General features: G+C 41.9%; 1 protein-coding gene across 4 annotated transcripts in view; it reads right to left on the bottom strand.

Moving 5' to 3' along the window:
- Window positions 1-875: 875 nt before the first annotated feature.
- TMEM209 (transmembrane protein 209) overlaps window positions 876-20,732 on the bottom strand; it is a 57,751-nt gene continuing 37,894 nt past the window's right edge. For 3 of the 4 annotated variants that reach the window (XM_073619367.1, XM_073619368.1, XM_073619369.1), the window contains exons 13-15: window positions 13,192-13,289; window positions 10,326-10,399; window positions 876-3,810 (exon numbers count right to left, since the gene is read on the bottom strand). In XM_073619367.1, coding sequence (XP_073475468.1) covers window positions 3,753-3,810; window positions 10,326-10,399; window positions 13,192-13,289 — 230 coding nt within the window. In that variant the 3' untranslated portion in view covers window positions 876-3,752. The remainder of the gene's footprint in view (window positions 3,811-10,325; window positions 10,400-13,191; window positions 13,290-20,732) is intronic. The other variant, XM_073619370.1, reaches the window with a different exon arrangement.

A 20,732-nucleotide genomic window follows, 5' to 3' on the forward strand; every position in this document is an offset into this window, starting at 1 on the left:
ATACAAGACCAGGCAATGCGATATGAAGCTCCGATTTCAGGATTTACACTTTGGACTTCTTTCTCAAAAATCTAGGAGCAGTCCATGACAAACATGGTGAAAGGTTTCAGCAGGACATTAGCACAATAAAAAAAAAAAAGGTATTAAAAGCAGCTCGTATTTATCAATAATGACTATTGTTGGACACTGCAGCAAGATGCACCTGAGTACAAACAAAAATCAGCAAGAAAACACGTCAGTCCTGTTGAACTCATGCAGTGGGTTAGACACAAGATTAAATACAATATAGTCATTAAAGTTAATGTCAAATTTCTCAAGATTTTAGTATAATACATTTATTCTGCAGTTGTGATGAGGTCTGTCATAATCAGAAAGCAAAACCTTTGAAAAATGGCTGTCCAGTGTAACCCATTGTCTAGGAATACTCTGTCTGTTTCCTGTACAAATAAGATAGCCCTGTCCTCATCTGAAGGTGGCAGCTTATAACCCATGATCAATATTTAAATAGGTCTGTGTCTTGTACAGTACAATTAGGAAAACAAGACATCTCAGCTATTTTTCCAAATCTCAGTCAACAAGCTTTGCCAATTTAGCCTCCTTTTCAGTTCTTGAATCCTGGTATGGTCTTCGGTTGTAGTCCCTCCAAGTTCTAGCAGGTTTCTGAATTTAGAGATGTTGTCCACTTCACTTGCTGCCCAGACTGTCTATTTGCATTAACAAGCAGGTATACCCTAAGCGTAGGCTTCTTACCATCTGAAAATAAGTGCCATTACATTCCCACAGAAGACATTTGAAAATAAATAATAATTTGGTGTCAAATTTAACAAGTTTAAAAAGCACAAATACATTAAAGAGGAAAAACCGACACACAAAAATAAGGAAAGTAGTCCCAGTTTATTAGAGACAGGCACACCGCTTTCACAAAAACAACAAGTTAATTCTCATAAATCAGAGAATGGGTCTGATAAAAGTCACTATAAAAATGAGAAAGACTTCAGCTTCCACAATATATACAGTATATATCCAAATTTGAGCTACACAAACATACTTTTCAGACTCAAAGCACCTATGCAATAAAAATATACCAAAATACAAAAAACAACTCATTTCATTCATAAACCAAAACACATTCTGGCATAGATACTGAACAATGCAAGCATGATAAACATAAATGGTAAACAAAAAAAAAAAAAAAAATTTTTATTTCCTAGAACATTCAGATGAGAAGTATTGTTGCAGTGCAAAAAAACCCATTACAAAACAAAAATTTCCTTGCTAGTTATAAAAAGGCAAATATGAAGTCATCCAACTCAAGTGCTAGTCTAGAAGTTATTAAAGTAGGTGTTTTCTCAAAAAAAAAATAAAAAAAAAAATGGCTGATTTTGTAGTAAAGGATTAGAACCCATCAGGTGTTACTTCTATCCAGAACCTATATAGCCTTACTATTCTGGAGACCAAAATTTAAGGCTGGATTCACACTTATGCATTTTGAGTGCTTTTTGCATTTTGCACTACAGAACGTGTTCCATAGGAAACCATATTAAATGTATTGTAGTGCAAATCTGCGGCATAGGTGTGAATCCAAGAATTAGAGAATATATTTCAAGAGCAGCAGAGGCAACATTTTATTTTCCCAGCAGAGTAGGAAAAGGCTTGCACTTCTGTAAGCAATTATTTGCTACGGGTCCCTGTTGCGGATTTTCATATTTTCTGTTTAGTAACTGCTGTCACTGTGAAAGTGAAGGGGAATCTCTCCAGTGAATGCCCAGACAGCAATAAAAACCCTGACAGGGGTTCTAATCCTTAAGGTTTTGGCTTGAAATATACTTTAAAAACTCAGGGTAAACTTGACATTTTCCATGTATTGCATTTAAGATTAATATAACTATTAAAATAGGGCATTGGTGGCTATATCATAGCTGCCATTGTTTCAATACAAATACTTTGAAAGTTACAGACTTTAAATTACACCACCTTGGAGATACAGTGTATTAAAATATAACTATAGGCAACACCCCCCCCCCCATTTTGGAAAGAGCAAGGGAGGGTTATAACCCCCCGTCAGATTTTTTTTTTTTGCCATCCGTGTCCCATTGCAAAGATTTCCCTTCACTTCCTATCCCATAGCCAAACAGGAAGGGGCAAATTAAGGGAATTCCTTGGGGACCCCCAGGTCACCAGAACTAGTGTCCCCATTGTAAGATTTCCCCTCTATTACTTTTCTGGGGACAACCAAAAATTTGGGATTTTCTTTACTTTCACTTTTACTAATGGTAAACAGGAATATTGAGGGTGAATCTCCTTAAAAAGGCACAGACAGCAATAGAAACTGACAAGCAATCTAATCCGGCTCCACTCTATCCAAAACTATAAAAAAAAAAAAAAAAAAAAGTTTTGCCTTTAGGTATACTTTAACAAAAACAGGTAAATTTATTGATAGAATGTAAAACATTTTACATGTTTAAAAACACCAACCCAGTCATAAAATAAGCATAGTTTAGTTGACATGTGTGTTACACAAATCACATACTATTTATTCATACTGCAAGATGGCTAAAGAGTTCTTTTCATGGCAATGGCAGTGAAATAGGAGGATATGCATTATTCATTATAATCATGTGATTATATGGATATGCATCATTCATTATAATCATGTGACGATAACATATTGTAAAGTACCAAACTCATGCAGACCCGGTTTTAACTGATTACATAAAAGATAAACCATCCACAAGTTCAAACGTCAAAAGGAAATCTCAAAATACACAAAGAAGCAAAAAAGGAGGGTCACATAATGGGTAGGGGGTCTCCTAGCAGGGCCAAAAAAAAAAAAAAAAAAAAATCTTAAATAGCCAATGGATTTCCCTGTGCAGCTAGCACCTGCCCCCACAATGTTTTTTTTCACTTTCTGGAAAACATTGTGGGAAGCAGGTACTCATTGCACTGGGGAATCCATTGGCTGTAAAGGGAAAGCCATCAGCTATTAGGATCTTTGATGACCCTGCTAGAAGGCCTGCTACCCATTATCACACGACCCTCCTTTGCATTTTCTGTGTATTTTGAGATTTCTTTTGGGGAACTTTTGGATAATTTCTATGCCTATGAAATGTGTTAAAAGTCTAGATCAGTTTGATGCTTTATAATAGGTTATCAATACATGAAAGAATATGCATATCAGCCATTTCACTATAGTCCTGATGAAGCATGAGAAAAACACTGACCATCTTGCAGTGTGAATACATAATTTATGGAAAATATATGGTATACAAGATGTACACCATACTTATTTCATGACTTTAAAAAAGGGTTTTACATTACAGAAGTACATTTTGCAATTTTATAGTTTGCTCTAATATTCAATACATGAAAAAGGAGGATATCCATAGGATAAACTGCAAACTGGAACCAGAAGAGTTTAGAGTTTGCGAATATATCGTTTTAGAAATTACTTGCCAAGGCACCAACATGAAGTTCACCTAGTGAACACAACTCCTCAGAGAAAGCATGTCCACCAAGTGCTCACAGCTTAATTGAAAGCTTTGGCACTATGAACTACTGGGCCTCACCAACACCAACCACAACAGACAGTAGAGAAAACTGCCATATTCCTATACACCACCAGTCATTTGTTATAACCCTTTTACCCTTTTGAAGACGTTGTCAGTGAATGAATTTGAAGGTCTCTGTTCTAATCATGTAGAGGATTCTGAACATGGATTTTATAAATATGCTTCATAAATAAAATAGCATTATTAGTGGTTGCCAAAAATCCACAATATATTCACTCCAGATAAACCAAGGTTGACTCTCCTAGAGTTTGGGGGGGAAAAAAATGAAAACTGTAAAAAAACACAAATTCAACCACTGCATGATTCTTCTAAAACAAAAAAGGAAAACAAAAGCAAACAACTTTAAATACAAATTATAGAACACATTTAAATACAAAATATGTTTACCATGTACACAAAATAGATCTATATATTTCGCAAGTATTGAGGTCCAGTCTGCACTTGTCAATCTGGCTCATCACAGAAAGTGGATACTGCCATGGTGAGACACCGGCAGTGTCCAGAGTGTTTGGTACTTAATGCTGCAGAAAACACCATCTCAGGAGTAGCACTTTTTTACACATGTAAATGAATGGCACTTAAAATTGATGTAAACCCTTAGATATACCCAGTGAAGTGAACAGCCTCAGATAATACAGAGATAAAACAAATCTCCCTACATAAGTTTTACATGTATATTTACGGTCTTCAGCTTTATATACCATTTAGAAAGTGCATGCCCCGTTAGAATGTTCTCTTCCTGATTCACCTGTGGGTGTGGATTCTTGCCATACACAGACAACTGATTGGAGGAAAGGCACACACCCCCACTCTGCATAGGCAGAGACTTGCAGAGCTGTGCTGTGACTAGACCAGCTCTCTGCTAATCTATTTATAGCACCCACCCTGACACAAAATTCAGGCTGGTTTTATCACAGTTGGAGAACATGTCAGAAGTTATCATGCTGATAACAGAAGAAAGCCACGGGACTTAGGGCTTTGAAGAGAGATAAGAAAACATTGCAGATATAAAGTTGTGCTCATAAGTTTACATACCCTGACAGAATTTGATTTCTTGGCCATTTTTCAGAGAATATGAACGATTACACAAACTTTTCCTTCACTCATGAATAATAAATGGCTTTAGTCAAACACTAACCGTGTTTACTCTTTTTAAATCATAATGACAACAGAAACTAGCCAAATTACCCTGATCAAAAAAAGTTTACATACCCCAGTTCTTAATACCGTGTACCATTTAATATCAATAACAGCTGTTGGACATTCTAATATCTGTCAAAGTACGTCCTGGCTGATGAATGCAAAATGTTCCTCCAGTATTTTTTGATAACATACTGCATTCATCTTGCCATCAATTTTTATCAAATTTCCTGTGCCTTTGTAGCTCACACATCCCCAAAACATCAGCGATCTACCTCCATGTTTCACAGTAGGAATGGTGTACCTTTCATCATAGGCCTTGTTGACTCCTCTCCAAATGTAGCGTTTATGGCTGTGGCCAAAAAGCTCAATTTTGGTCTCATCACTCCACATGACTTTGTGCCAGAAGGTTTGAGGCTTGTCTGTGCTGTTTGGCGTATTGTAAGCGGGATACTTTGTGGCATTTGCGTAGTAATGGCTTTATTCTGGCGACTCGGCCATGCAGACCATCTTTCCTCAAGTGCCTCCTTATTGTGCATCTTGAAACAGCCACACTACACGTTTTCAGAGAGTCCCGTATTTCACCTGAAGTTATTTGTGGGTTTTTCTTTGCATCCCGAACAATTTACCTGGCAGTTGTGGCTGAAATTTTAGTTGGTCTACCTGACTGTGGTTTGGTTTCAACAGAACCCCTCATTTACTACTTCTTGATTAGAGAGTTTGAACACTGCTGATTGGCATTCTCAATTCCCTGGATATCTTTCTATATCCCTTTCCTGTTTTCTACAGTTCAACTACCTTTACCCGCAGATCCTTAGACATTTCTTTTGCTTTCCCCATGACTCAGAATCCAGAAACCTCCGTGCAGCACTGGATGAAAGATGCAAGGGTCTGTCAGGAATCCAGAAACTCATTGACCTTTTATACACACACTAGTTACAAGCAAACAGATCACAGGTGAGGATGGTTACCTTTAATAGCCATTCAAACCCCTTTGTGTCAACTTGGGTGCATGTTATCAGGCCACAATCACCAGGGTATATAAACTTTTGATCAGGGTAATTTTGGTAGTTTCTGTTGTCATTATGATTTAATTAGAGTAAACACAGTTGATTGATAATAAATGGCTTCAGCCAAACACTAACCATGAGTGAGAAATGTTTGTTTTATCATTCATAGTCTCTGACAAATGGCCAAGAAATCATAAATTCTGCCAGGGTATGTAAAACTTATGAGCACAACTGTATGTGACCAGCTTGAATTTCATGAATCAGGTTTACATCCACTTCAAGTTTTTTTGGATTTCTGAAACAAACGAGTGCTAGAGGAATTTTGAGTTTCCTGTAAATTCCATATCTTGAAGCACAGTACAGAACACAGGCAATTTATTCATACAATCATGTGTTAGAAGCTTGTCTCTTTAGGTGACTGGGCAAGCTTTTGAGGACGTGCACCCTGGGGCACCTCCCCTATAACCCTGCCTTACTCCAAGAATCCTCAGTTTTGCAGAGTAACAAGGAGAGTGTCCTGTACCATACACCAAGATATGGTATTTACAGGCAAGTCAAATTCCTCATCTTAATAGTACAGTACAGGACACAGGCAAAGTACAGTGCCTTTAAAAAGTATTCATACCCCTTGAGATTTTCCACATTTTGTCATGTTACAATCAAAAACGTAAATGTATTTTTATTGGGATTGTATGTGATAGACCAAACACAAAGTGGTACATAAAATGTGAAGTGGAAGGAAAATGATCGTTTTCAAAATTTTTTTATAAATAAATATCTGAAAAGTGTAGTGTGCATTTGTATTCAACCCTCTCGAGTCAATACTTTGTTTACTTTGGGTATGTCTGCACATCTAGAGTGAAATTTTTGCCCATTCTTCCTAGCAAAATAGCTCAAGCTCTGTCAGATTGGATGGAGAGCGTCTGAACAGCAATTTTCAAGTCTTGTGACAGATTCTCAATTGTATTTAGGTCTAGACTTTGACAGTGCCATTCTAACACATGAATATGCTTTGATCTAAACCATTCCCATTGTAGCTCTGGCTGTATGTTTAGGGTTGTTGTCCTGCTGGAAGGTGAATCTCCACCCCAGTCTCAAGTCTTTAGCAGACTCTTAACAGGTTTTCTTCTAAGATTGCCCTGTATTTGGCTCCATCCATCTTCCCATCAACTCTGACCAGCTTCCCTGTCCCTGCTGAAGAAAAGCATCCCCACAACATGATGCCACCACCACCATATTTCAAGGTGGGGACGGTGTGTTCAGGGTGATGTGCAGTGTTAGTTTTCCACCACACATAGTGTTTTGCTTTTAGGCCAAAAAGTTAAATTTTTGTCTCATCTGACCACAGCACCTTCTTCCACATGTTTGATAGACCATCCTGCAACAAATCCGCAAGCCAAAAGGCTGGAAGGAAGCACCTGAGTACTTTATAAGGGTTCTACGCAGAAGTGTGTTAAAGTGTGCAATTAGTGGTGTGTTGTAACGCCTGAGGAAGAAGGTAATCCTTCGAAACGCGTCAGCCAGCAGTGGTTCGCACGTCCTCTTCAGGATCTGGAAACTGCTATCAGACGGATTGTCACAAGCCAAAGATTGTTACAGTGTGGTTTTCTTTCCATCTTTGTGAGTAATTTGATATATTAGAAGAAAAAAAATGTTAAAAAAAGGATAATGCACAAGGCTGGTGCACCCTCTTTTTTCTATTCTCTTTTTTGACTGCTAGGATATCCCTAGTGCAGCAAGGCCTAAAGATACTATCCATTCTGAACTTTGGATTGCCTGGTTAACACATTCAAGCACAAAAGTATTTGTTTTGCTACACCTGATCATCCACCTGAGACAGAACTCAGATTCAGTGCTTCCGAGACAGAAGCACTGAACATGGTGGTAGCAACACAGCATCAAGGCCAACATGCCAAAAAAATAAAAATAAAAATATATGATAAAAGTAGAACCCCACTACAAAGTTGCCTGCTAGACCTTTCACCCAAAACTGGCATCCACAAAAAAGGTGTGAACACCAGCTTAATAGAACTTAGTAAACGTGTGAGGAAAAGACCAGGCAGCAACCTTAAACACATGAACAGCAGAAGCTTGATGTTGAATAACTCAGGAAGCACTGACACTCCTGGTGGAATAGGGCTTGACTGGCAGGCCTGTATGGTAGAGTGGACATACGGAAGCCGTTCCTCAGTAAAAAGGCACATGACAGCCCGCCTGGAGTTTGCCAAAAGGCACCTGAAGGACTGACCATGAGAAATAAAATTCTCTGGTCTGATGAAACAAAGATTGAACTCTTTCGCCTGACTGGTAAGCGTCTTGTCTGGTAAGCGTCTTGTCTGGTAAGCGTCTTGTCTGGTAAGCGTCTTGTCTGGTAAGCGTCTTGTCTGGTAAGCGTCTTGTCTGGTAAGCGTCTTGTCTGGTAAGCGTCTTGTCTGGTAAGCGTCTTGTCTGGTAAGCGTCTTGTCTGGTAAGCGTCTTGTCTGGTAAGCGTCTTGTCTGGTAAGCGTCTTGTCTGGTAAGCGTCTTGTCTGGTGGAAACCAGGCACCGCTCATCTCCTGGCCAATGCTATCTCTACAGTGAAGCATGGTGGTGGCAGCATCATGCTGTGGGGAGGTTTTTCAGTGGCAGGAACTGGGAGACTAGTCAGGATCGAGGGAAAGATGAATGCAGCATTGTACAGAGGCAACCTTGATAAAAACCTGCTCCAGAACGTTCTGGACCTCAGACTGGGTCAACGGTTTCATCTTCCAACAGGACGATGACCCTAAGCACACAGCCAAGATAACAAAAGGAGTGGCTACGGGACAACTCTGAACATCCTTGAGTGGCCCCTGCCAGAGCTCAGACTTGAACCCAATTGAACATCTCTAGAGAGATTTGAAAATGGCTGTGCACCAACTCTCCCAATCCAACCTGATGGAGCTTGAGAGGTCCTGCAAAGCAGAATGGGAGAAACTGGCAAAAATAGGGAAGGAAAGAAAAATAATGAATTTAATCCATTTTGGAATAAGGCTGTAACATAACAAAAATGTGGAAAAAGTGAAGTGCGGTGAATACTTTCCAGATGCACTGTAAAATGTGGTACGAATCATCTGCCTTTACTCAAGATGGCCGTGACTAGAAATGTGAGGGGGTGCTTGCTGAGTAGTTTCTCAGCAAAATAAAGCAAGGAGATATGGATGGATGGGCGAGATTGCTTTGAAATAAATATATATATATATAATAAAAAAAAATTAAATAGTATTTTCAGTTTGCGGTGCTCAGATACAGTTTAGTTCAACAAGAGAAGCTGGAATTCAATTCAAACCATAAAAGACTGAGGACATCTTGTGGTCAAAAAGAGGCACTGTGGGGCACAGCTCTGGATTAAAATGGAACTTCATCGGAAAAAAGTAAAAGCAACAGCTACAAGTACTGTAGTGGGGGGTTGTTGCAGAGCAAGTAAACATTATCCTTGACTTTTGAGAAATGAGGAAGTGGGAAAATATAGAAATGGTACTTGCCAAGAAAAATACTGTCCAAATGTGCAGAAGGGAGCGAGGAGGTTTAGGATTATGCAGTCTCAAAAAGCAGAGCGGTGGTCCAAATAAAAAGCAATTTATAGAGTATAATGGAAAAAGTACCACAAATTCCATTGAAATGCCTATAAGGCCTCATTCACAGAACCATATTGGCCATTGTATGTCAAGTATCTTGCAGTAAACTATAGCAGGGATCCCAGGTGTGTTCAGACAGCCACAGCTGGGCAGGCCATACCAAGCAACATCAGTTTGTCTGCCAGTGTCCAGAAGTAATTGTTCTGGGAGCGATTAGCTGCACTTCAGAGATAAACAAGAAGCTCTGTGGAAATAAGCCGTTTACATCCAGGGGTGATAATATGTCCCTAACCGCAGGTAATCACTCTCTCTGCAATTACTTCTGGACACCGGTGGACAGCTGCAGTCGCTGTCAGCTTGTCATTGCTTTATAAAGGCTTTGATCGCAGCTGTCCACATACGTCTGGGCTCCTAGCTGCAGTTTTCCATAAGATGCTTGATGCACCAAGGACATGTGAATGAAGCCTAAAAAGTTCTCTTTAAATGTACAGCAGGGTTTTCATGGATGCAAAGAGCATAGCAACACAGCAACAGTTGGGTATTTATCATAGTCAGCTGGAAACTCTGCTTATCTTCAAAACAATCTCCAATTAGACCCCTTTCACATGAACGATCTCTGTTTTGCTGGCGGACCTGATCAGAAGGTCCATGCATGCCTATGGACAGGTGAGTGTAAAAACTGACTTGTGTCAGTTGTGGGGTTTACACCCACTTACCTCTGGATATTATGCAGTCCACTATTAAAAAAAAAAAAAAAAGTGAACGGGATCCGTCCTGTTTAGGCAGATCGGAGGATAGTTAGGTGTAAATGGACAGTGGAATCCGTTTACTCCCAGCTGCCTCTAAAGCGGGGCAGGGCTCTATTCATGTCCGCTTTGGAGAAACTGAGCAGACACAGATGTATGAGCAGATTCCTCCTGATTGGAACAGAATCTGCCCCATGTGAAAGGGGCCTAGGAGCTGCATAGTTGTACAAATACATGCAAGACTGCAGTGTGGCTGCACTTACCCAAGCATCCCCGATTCTTTGGTCTTTATTATATACAGGAACATTAGTAACGTATGATATAAATTGTTCCTTCCCTTAAAATACAAAAAGAAAAAGCCTTTAGGTAATGCAACCATAGTTGATTATTTCATAAGCTTTCATAAGATACAGTGCAAAATGTGGACTTGCAGGTCACCAAGCACATCTAAATAAAAATGTAGGCAACAGTGGAATAAAAACAACATTTAGGGCCGGTTCACATCAGGATCTCACTGGAAAAAGTGTGAGGTTCCAACTCGTGCGTTACCGTGCGGTGCGCTTTTGCAGCCCATTTGAGACATAGACTGCATATTCCACAGGAACGTGAAAAAATAGTGCATGAGATTTGGTGCCCGCAAACAGTTTGTGATTTGCGTTTGGGGTGCCGTTAACAATACATTAATCGCAAGGGCAGTGCATTCAAACGTGGTACAGGAAATGTGAACAGAACGCTCCTTTCCTGTACTTCATTCTGGTGTGAACTGGCCCTTACAAAAGATGCAAGAGAGTACAAGTCCAAACTGTTGAATGTTCAACTAAGAAAGGGTTTCCAAATTACTGGACCGTTTTTTTAACCTTAGCTCTGGAAGGTTTGTAGCATTTTTTTGCTATTCAGCACTGCGCTACTTTAACTAGCAATTATGCGGTCATAATACTGTTATGTTATTTTTTTTCTTACAACACAAATAGAGCTTTCTTTTGGTGGCATTTGATCACCACTGGGTTTTTTTATTTTGCAATATAGATGTAAAGACCAAAAAATTAAAAAAAATGTTCTACTTTGTTATAAAACCTATCCAATAAAATGGAATTTCTTCATAAATTTAGGCCAAAATGTATTCTGCTACATGTCTTTGGTAAAAATAAAAAAAATAAAAATTAAAGTGTATATTTCTTGGTTTGTGTGAATGTTATTTGAAAATTGATCAATTCTGATGTACTGATGGCCTATCTTTTCTTGAGGCCCTTAAAATGGTAGGACAGTACGAGTACAAAATTTAGTAAGGAGCATGGAGAGTTTTTTTGTTGAAGTTGAAATTTTTTTTTTAAATGAAGAAATTACCGTACATTTTTCATAGTTTTTTTTAACATACTGTCACCAGTGCAGTACAGCATCATTATAGGACTGGTGTGGTGGTGATCGGGTACACTGACTGATGACAGTATTGGGGGGGTGAATATTAAAAAAAAAAAAAAAAAAAAAAATGTAGCTTTTTCCATTTTTTTTTTTACATATTGAATCACTTTTATTAAAGTGTCACCATAACAGCACTGTACTACTCTAAAGGGCTGAAAGGGGTAATCTGGAATTTTTTTTTTCATTCATACTTTTCTGTTACAATGATAATCATTGTACCAACATTTTCAACTGTCATGAATGGGTTACATTCATGACAGCTGTGATTACTAGTGATCTGCGATTGGCTACAGCTAACAACATAGTACAGGGTGCTGTGTGTGGCCCTGGTACCATGTAATAGCTGTGGGTCAATCAAAGTATAGGGAAAAGAGCTGTTATGAATGAATTCAGTTATAACAGCTTAGCGATGACATGATCACCGGACCGCAGGTACCGGGATTCACCAACCGCTGTGTCCTGTGGTAAAAGTACTGCGAGTGGTCAGCAAGTGGTTAAGAGGAGTGCGGGATTAAAAAAAAAAAAAAATAAAAAATTTAATACTCACCGAGGAGGATGCGGAAGCGGCAGGCTCAGGCTCTCAACGGCACACTGAAAGGCTGACCCAGCTGCCAGTCAGGCATGTGGGCAGATCCCGATATTGTGGAGACCCCTACAAAGACTTGCCGGGCTCTAGCATCAGCCGATAGTGGGCTTTAGCGCGCTGTCAGGGTTGAATGTATGTCACAGGAGTGCAGAACTAAGTGCACTCTTGTGACCTACAGGAGAAGTATGGTGAAAAGGAGCGTTGGCCATATTTATGTTTTAAATATTTATTTAATACTGGTTCTATTAAGTACTATACGTGGTGTTTGACAAGACTCGGGTTACACAAATATGCAATACCACCTTTTGCCTATGCCTAGAGCGGGCAATAAAGGCAGCATGTTAAAGTGGGAGTAAACTCCCTTGGTTGCTTTTTACCCATTAGGTAAGCCTATAATAAGGCTTACCTATAGGTACAGTAAATATCTCCTAAACGTGAACCATTTAGGAGATATCCACTTGCGAAGCCGTCAGTGACGTCTCTGGCGCATGTGCTCTGAGGGAACAGCATACCTATGCCATTCCTTCAGAGTCCTGTGCCGTGAACGGTGGCACCCCGCGCATATGTGGGAGTGATGTAATCACGACTCAACCAAAGAAGTGGAGCCCGCCAACCTGGAAGGAAGATCGGGTGAAGATGTAAGCCCTGTCAGCGGGTTAAGGCAAGATTAACATAATGTGCTAATTTGCGATGCATTTTAGATTATAACTTTGCCTTGCAGATTATTAAAAAAAAAAAAAAAAAAAGCCAATGGTTTACTACCGCTTTAAAATGGAAAACCAAGCATTTTTTTTTTAATCTTAGGAGATAGTGGGGGAAAAGGTTTTTGTCCTTGGTGAGTAAACACAAAACAGTTCCCCCAGACAAATGGTCGTTTTATTGGTGTCAGTGTCCTCATGGATAGGTTCCTCCTGCTTCCTTTCCCAATCAGAATTTTGGATAGAGTTCCACATTAACAAGCATCTGCCACTGTGGTTTCTACTTGTAGTCTAGGTGGGCAGACAGGTAGACTATTAATGGTAGAGGGGGTACATGACTAGATAGACTTTGCATTTATGCATTGTTTTTTTCCTGAACCATTGTCAAACACAGTTTAAGATTGGAATCCAATAAAAAAGAAGTACCTTTGGCAGGTTATAAATGTGCTTCTGGTAGACCAACTCAAAATGAGGAGGATTGATGCTGCTTTGATGGATGCAAAACACATTTTCATTTGAGGTATCTGATGAGGAACAATAGAATAAAAGTGATTATAAATGGCCAACACAGTTTGAGATAAAATAGATCATACATACAAGTGCATATTTTGTTTAAATTGGCTAAAAATGAATAGATATATACAATAAAAAAATAAAATAGGAGGAGGTGGATCAGCCTCACAACCAGCCAGTAGCAGTTTTGTAGCCTACGTCGTCTATGCAGACGAAACGCGTCGGGTAGGACCCCACTGTCGCCACTTTCTTCACAGCGCTGTTTTTAGTCATTTTATGTGAGTGTATACTTTTTTATTATACTTTCCATTAAAACGGATTTACACTATCTGGCCATTCCTTTTCTTCATTTGGTTGCTGATATTGCTGGTTCACACGCGGATCCGAGGGACACGATCCATGGGCGCTGGATTCCACATCTTCTGACCCGATCACGCTTGAATAACACAGCTATGTGGTAGCCATTCCACCAACTTTGCCCGTCTGGGTCCACTTCAACCCAGCACCACCTAAGCCTGATTGACTCCACCTGGCGTATGCCTTGTTGGGTCCACCGGGTCCGGTAAGCCTCTTCACTTCTATTGGGTGGTGTATGGACCCTTGTCACGGATGATTCCTTCTCTTGTGGAGATTTGCTCAAGAGGACTTTTATATTTCTCTTAAGTGATGGTCTTTGCTAATTTATGACCTTTGAATTGTCAATCCATAGACTGTATTTTTGGGACCTTCTCTAGCGCTACACTTTTCTTGTTATTTTGACAGGATTTCAAAGCTGAATTGTTGTGAACAGGGGCTTAGGCAGTAACCAACTTAGGCTAGCCAAAAACAGTCTCATCCTAGAAATTTGGGCTATACAAGGAACCTTTTTATAGCACAGGAAGGTTCTCCAACTTGCTGGGAAATATTTGTGCGACTTGATATGAAGGAACTGCAAAGACACTGCTGGCGTAGACAGACAAATATCTCAGTAATTGTTGCAAAGTAGAAAGTGTAGGAAAAAAAAAAAAAGAGACAATTTTTTTATGCACACTCACAGAAGCACTAAATTATTAATAGGCTTTGCTTTGAATCAGAAGTAGATAAGGTGATGCTTTAAAGTGTGTCTAAACCAAAAATGTAATATTATTGCACCTAGCAGCTCATGGAGGCGTCTATAATTTTTTTCCCTTTCAGGCCATTTTCACTTGGCAATCTTGTAAATAAGATGCTTCTGTTACCTGAATGGCTATACCAACTCTTAAGCTCCTTTAACATGATCAGCCCGCTCGGATCTGCCTGTCCATTTTTCAAGCAGATATGAGTGGGCCACCCATTGACTTGCATGAGCAGGCGGATGTCAGTGGAGATGTGTCTGCTGACACCCACCTGCCATCAGATTCGACAAGATCCGCTCAAAACAGATGGATGGCAATACGTTCACCAACCGTCTGGCGGATTGGATGGGATCTGAAGAAACATGGACATGGCGCCTGTTTTCATCCGATCTTCCCATAGAGATCAGCAGGGCTCCGACAGGTCCCTCCCTGCACATTGAGCAGACACGGAACGGTCATCTGCTGACTCAGCAGGGATCAATGGCGCAATCTCCTGCTGAGCTAGTGGTCTCCGCTGAACGGATCCACCCCATGTGAAAGGGGCCTAACGCTGCATGGTTACCAGCCAGATTGGATTTGCACATGTCTACTCTCATTCAAGAAAGAGAACTTTGTTCTTTCAAAGTGATCTCACAGGAAGCACTAAGGATGCTGTATTTCTGCCAAGATCAAAATGTTCTTAGACTGAAAACTAATGCCGATCCCAGGTGCCTGACAGGACCCAAGGCTGGAAACAACACTGGTAGAGGCATCAGGCTGATCCTCTGTTTTCAGGGTAGTACACACCACATCAATGAGGGCCAAAATGGTCTTCTTTAACCTAAGAGTAATAGCAGTAGACTTCGACTCTGCAGGGGTAACGTCTAAAAAAAAAAAAAAAACCACATGAGTGACTCATCTACAGTAACGGCATCTGACAGGGACTTGAGCGACTTAGAATCAGAGGCTCTAGGGCCAAAAGGTTTTAAAGCCTCTACTGCACCAGGTAAATCAGATACAGAATTTGTGGGGAGGACACGGAAGCATGCTTATGTCTCTGCAAATTAGAAGTCTGCAAATAAAAAGATAATGAGTGAAAGTCCTGCATAACTGTAGTAAAAACCTCAGCCAAGAGGACAAAAAAGACCTAGCTACACCTTACGGAACCAAGGAAAAATTTGAAGGCAAAAACAGACATTGGCAACAACAGTAGGCATGCTCAGGTATTCCCCAACCTATTGGTAGAAAGTGATCTGGGGGCACCCGGTACAGCTTAACTGTCCCCATCTCTAGCATCAGATATGTTGTTGCAGCAAAGTATTTAAGCAACATACAGATTAGGGTAAGAGGCAAAACGGTAGAAATGGATCGCGGTACCATGTGACTTTGTGCAACAGAAGCAACGGTAAAAGGATTCCTCAACACAATGGTGGAAAAGAGCATAGAAATCATTTGGCAGTACCCCCCTTCCACAACAAAGCCCGCAAGAAACTGGGAATAATGGTGTCCAACGACCAGTGAAAAACTAGGGCACTCCCAACACTCAGCATGACTGATACTCACTAAACAAAGTCTTCAGAGACAGAGCAAGGGCAGAGGCAAAGTTTGCAGCTCTGAATGAAGAAAGCTCTCTTCAGCCAATCAGAACTAAGTCTGGAAACCACCCACGCAGAACCCAGTGCCTGAAGGTCAGTCCCAGGCTAGCTCCAGCAGGGCTGAGCATAACTATGCCAGATAGCTGTAGACTGGAGGTTGAAATGCCAGGGAGCAGCTGCAGCATTGTAAACATGTTATACCCTAAAAATAGGTGGAACATGTAACGTTCCCAAAAGCAGAACTTCTCCTTTAAATAAATAGAGAAAAAAAACCCACCACATTAGTCTTTAAAGCAGAGTTAATCTCTCTCAATCAAAACAACTATACTCCCCTATATGGTTGCAGCTGTCCCCTGCTAGCTATAAGACTAAGAACTATCGATCGCATTACCACCAAGTTCACGGTACGCTCTGAGCAGAGACTGTCAGCCACCCCTCTAGCACTCACTGGAGGGCCGTCTGGGGAAAAGAATGGCCGTCTCAGGCTCGCAGCCACGTACTGAAAGGCTGAGGGCAGCAGTTGGTCAGATCGCAACATTGTATTGCAGAGCGGGCCCGAACCTCCTCATCTGGGGATTCCACACTGGCGCTGTCTACAAGATGCATGCGATGGGGGCAGAAGTAAGGGGTTCACTCCCGAATCAAGTTATGAACGTCCATAGAGGGACAATTTGGCTTGGTCCTGCCCCCTTCTAACAGGGTTTAATTGACAGCAGTAGGAGCCAATGGTTACCAGTGGCACCTGTCTATGAGGGGAACAGACACCAGCGCCGATCAAGATATGGCAAGTTTATAAAGCAGGAATCCTCAAACTATGGCCCTCCAGCTGTTGCGGAACTACACATCCCATGAGGCATGTTAAAACTCTGACATTCACAGACATGGCTAGGCATGATGGGAATTGTAGTTCTTGAACAACTGGAGGGCCATAGTTTGATGACCCTTAATATAAAGGGTAAGGGGGCAATACAGCTACTGGGACATATTTTACCTTAGTGCAGGGAATGCGTTAAGGTATAAAAATGTTCTGCCTTTAGAACAACTTTAAATGCACAAGCACTATTTTCTTATTTTAACCACTTGCCGACCGCCTAATGCAGATATACTCCGGCAGAATGTCACGGGCAGGCAAAATCACATACCTGGTACGTGATTTAACTCCTGCATCGCGCACCCCCCCCCCCCCCCCCGGTGCCCATGGCGGTCGGCATAGTTAGGGGAGCGATCCGCACTCAGGGGGAGGCCACTCATTCGTGGCCACCCCCTCGCGATCGCTCCCAACGAATGACAATCTTCCTCTGCTGCTGTAATATAAACAGCGGCAGAAGAAGTGAGGTCATCTCTCCTTGTGTCGGTCTTTCGTTCCGGCGCCGAGGAGAGAAGGCATCCAAGTAAGTCTGCACAAAACTACACTGACAGTAGAACACTCTAGGCACTTTTCACCCCCCATCACCCCCCTGTCACAGTGACACCAATAGCAGTTTTTTTTTTTTCTGATTATTGCAGTGGTGTCATTTTGTGACAGTTAGAAGTGGTAGGGCAGTTAGTGTTAGGCCCCTTTAGGTCTAGGGTACCCCTCTAAAAAAAAGTTTTAACCCCTTGATCACCACCCGTCGCCAGTGTCACTGGGCGATCGTTTTTCTGATCGCTGTATTAGTGTCACAGGTAACGCTAGTTAGGGAAGTATATAGGTTCGTCGTCAGCGTTTTATAGCGTCAGGGACCCCCATATACTACCTAGTAAAGGTTTTAACCCCCTAATTGCCCCCTAGTTAACCCTTTCACCAGTGATCACCGTATAACTGTTACGGGTGACGCTGGTTAGTTTGTTTTTTTTATAGTTTCAGGGCACCCGCCGTTTATTTTCTAATAAAGGTTTAACCCCCTGATCGCCCGGCGGTGATATAAGTTAAGTTTTAGGGTCAGATAGGGTCTGCGTCAGGTTAGTGCCAATACCGCTAACACCCACGCACACAGCATACACCTACCTTAGTGGTATAGTATCTGAACGGATCAATATCTGATCCAAATCAGATCTATACTAGCGTCCCCAGCAGTTTGGGGTTCCCAAAAACGCAGTGTTCGTGGGATCAGCCCAGATACCTGCTAGCACCTGCGTTTAGCCCCTCCGCCCAGCCCAGTCCACCTAAGTGCAGTATCGATCGATCACTGTCACAAAATACCAAACATACATAACTGCAGCGCTCGCAGAGTCAGGCCTGATCCCTGCGATCGCTAACAGTTTTGTTGGTAGCATTTTGATACAGTCGCTGACAGTCAGGAGCTTTTTACCTGTGAGTCTCACTAGTGTACCACTAAATTTAGAGCCCAAAATGGCAAATCAAAAGGTACACTAGTGAAGAGGCCTACACGTTTCTGAGCATGACAGATAGTGAAGAGGAAGTCACTCATCTGTCAGATTCAGGCTCAGAATACGATCCTGTAGAGGACAGCGGCTCCATGACAGATAGCTCTGACGACTGAGTACCAGACCCCAATCTTCTTCTTCTGTCGTTGATGTGCAAGAACCGCAGGTCCCTTGTATGGAGCAGAGCCGTACTAGCGCCACTATTTCTTCTGGTGAACTGGCAAGCACCATCGGCCTAGTACACCCTGCACTGCAGTATCACGTGGTGACGTGGCGAGTCCCATAAGTGCAGTTTAAGCTGGTGAGGTGGCAAGCACAAGTAGTGTCCCGCTGCCACCAAGAAGATGAACACAGGCCCTTTGTGCCCATAGTGCCCTTCCTGCTGCATTCGCCAATCCTAATTGGGAACCCACCACTTCTGCAGCACCCGTACTTCCCCCATTCACTGGCCAACCCAGCATTCAGGTGGATTTTACGTCACTTGATTTTTATTCGCTGTTTTTCACCGAAGATCTCTATAGATCTATTGTGGACCAAAGCAATTTGTACGCTGGTCAACACATCAGCACTATTCCCAAGTCCTCCCTTGCCAGAGATTGGAGACCAATTAGGGTTTCCGAATTTAAGCTCTTTCTGGGCCTTTCCTTCAACATGGGCATAGCTAAAGAGAGTGAGTTGCGGTCATATTGGTCCACTGACCCAATTCACCATATGCCCTCGTTCTCTGCCTCCATGACCTGGGCATGATACGAGCAGATCTTGCAGTTCATGCACTTCAATGACAATGAACTCTGTCGTCCTCGTGGAGACCCTGGATACGATCGGCTCTACAAAATTCGGCCCCTCGTAAACCACTTCAACCAACGTTTTGCAGACTTGTTTACTCCCCATCAATTGTCTGCGTTGATGAGTCCCTGATTAATTTTTCTTGCCACTTGTCATTCAAACAGTACCTTCCCAGCAAGTGTGCCAGATACGGGGTCAAGATGTATAAGCTCTGACAGGGCCACAGGCTATACATGTAGTTTTATGGTTTACGAGGGAAAAGATAAACTGCTAAACCGACAAACTGCTCTGACTACATAGGAAGCGCTGGCAAGATTGTGTGGGACTTGGAGTCACCCTTATTCGGAAAGGGGTACCACTTATATGTGGACATTACATGAGCATGCCACTTTTTAGTCACTCGTTTGATCAGCAGATTGGAGCATGTGGCACCATGCGACCTAATCGCCGGGGCTTTCCGCAGCGGCTTGTAGTTTCCCGTCTTAGGCTGGGGGAGAGCGCCTGCTTGCAGTGTAATAATTTGCTCGCTATGAAGTGGAGGGATAAGAATGTTTTTGTTCTTACCTCCCTTCATGCAGACACGACGGTCCAAATTACTACGGCGACTGGTGTTGTGGAGAAACCCCTTTTTGTCCAGGAATATAATCAAAATATGGGAGGGGTGGACCTCAACGACCAGTTGTTGGCGCCGTACCTAGTTGCCCGTAAGGCCAGACGCTGTTACAAGAAAGTGTCTGTATTTCAATTGGCTTTGCTGAATGCTCATGTGTTATACAGAGCTTCAGGACGGACTGGATCCTTCCTTAAATTCCAGGAAGAGATCGTCAGAGCCCTTCTGCATCCAGACGGTGCTCCACCTCACCTTCCCCAACCAAATGCAGTAAGCCGGCTGCATGAGAGGCATTTTCTTTATGTCCTCCCGAGTACCCCTACCCAACGAGCCCCCCAAAAAAGATGTTGTGTCTGCAGCAAGCGCGGATATAGGCGTGACACCCGGTATTATTGTCCCTCCTGTCGTGACAATCCTGGTCTTTGCATTGGTGAATGTTTTGAACGCTACCATACACTAGTTGAGTATTAGCGTAGGGTACAGCACTGTGTGCTGCACTACTAGCACAAGTGTAGTAACACAAAAAAAATATATAAAATAAAAAAAACAAAGATAGTTGTCGTTTTATTGTTCTCTCTATTGTTCTGCTCTTTTTTACTGTATTCTATGTTTTATTGTTATTATGTTTTACCATGTTTGCAATTTCTTTATACTTTACTGTGTTTTATTGTTAACCATTTTTTTGTTTTCAGGTACGCCATTCAGCTGCAGAGCGGATTTATTTATCTTGACAGCAACAGCGTTTGCTCCCACGATACATAAAGCCACGACTCCAGCGCTGTCGGAGGTGATTTCACCACCACAGTTAAAAAAAAGAGCATATATGCCGAAGCATGGGGGCAGCAGGGGTGTAGGAGCGATTTGCTCCTACCTTTTGGGGTGGATGCCCCCATGCTTCGGCATATATAAAAACGGTGCATGTATGCCCATCATTAGAAGTGGGTGGATGAAGGGAGGTATTCTAATGGTGGGCATACCCACCGATCAATCTTTTTTTCGTTCAGCCCACAGGCTGCAATGCTA

Source organism: Aquarana catesbeiana, linkage group LG03 (assembly GCF_042186555.1).
Source record: "Aquarana catesbeiana isolate 2022-GZ linkage group LG03, ASM4218655v1, whole genome shotgun sequence".
Lineage (NCBI taxonomy): Eukaryota > Metazoa > Chordata > Amphibia > Anura > Ranidae > Aquarana > Aquarana catesbeiana.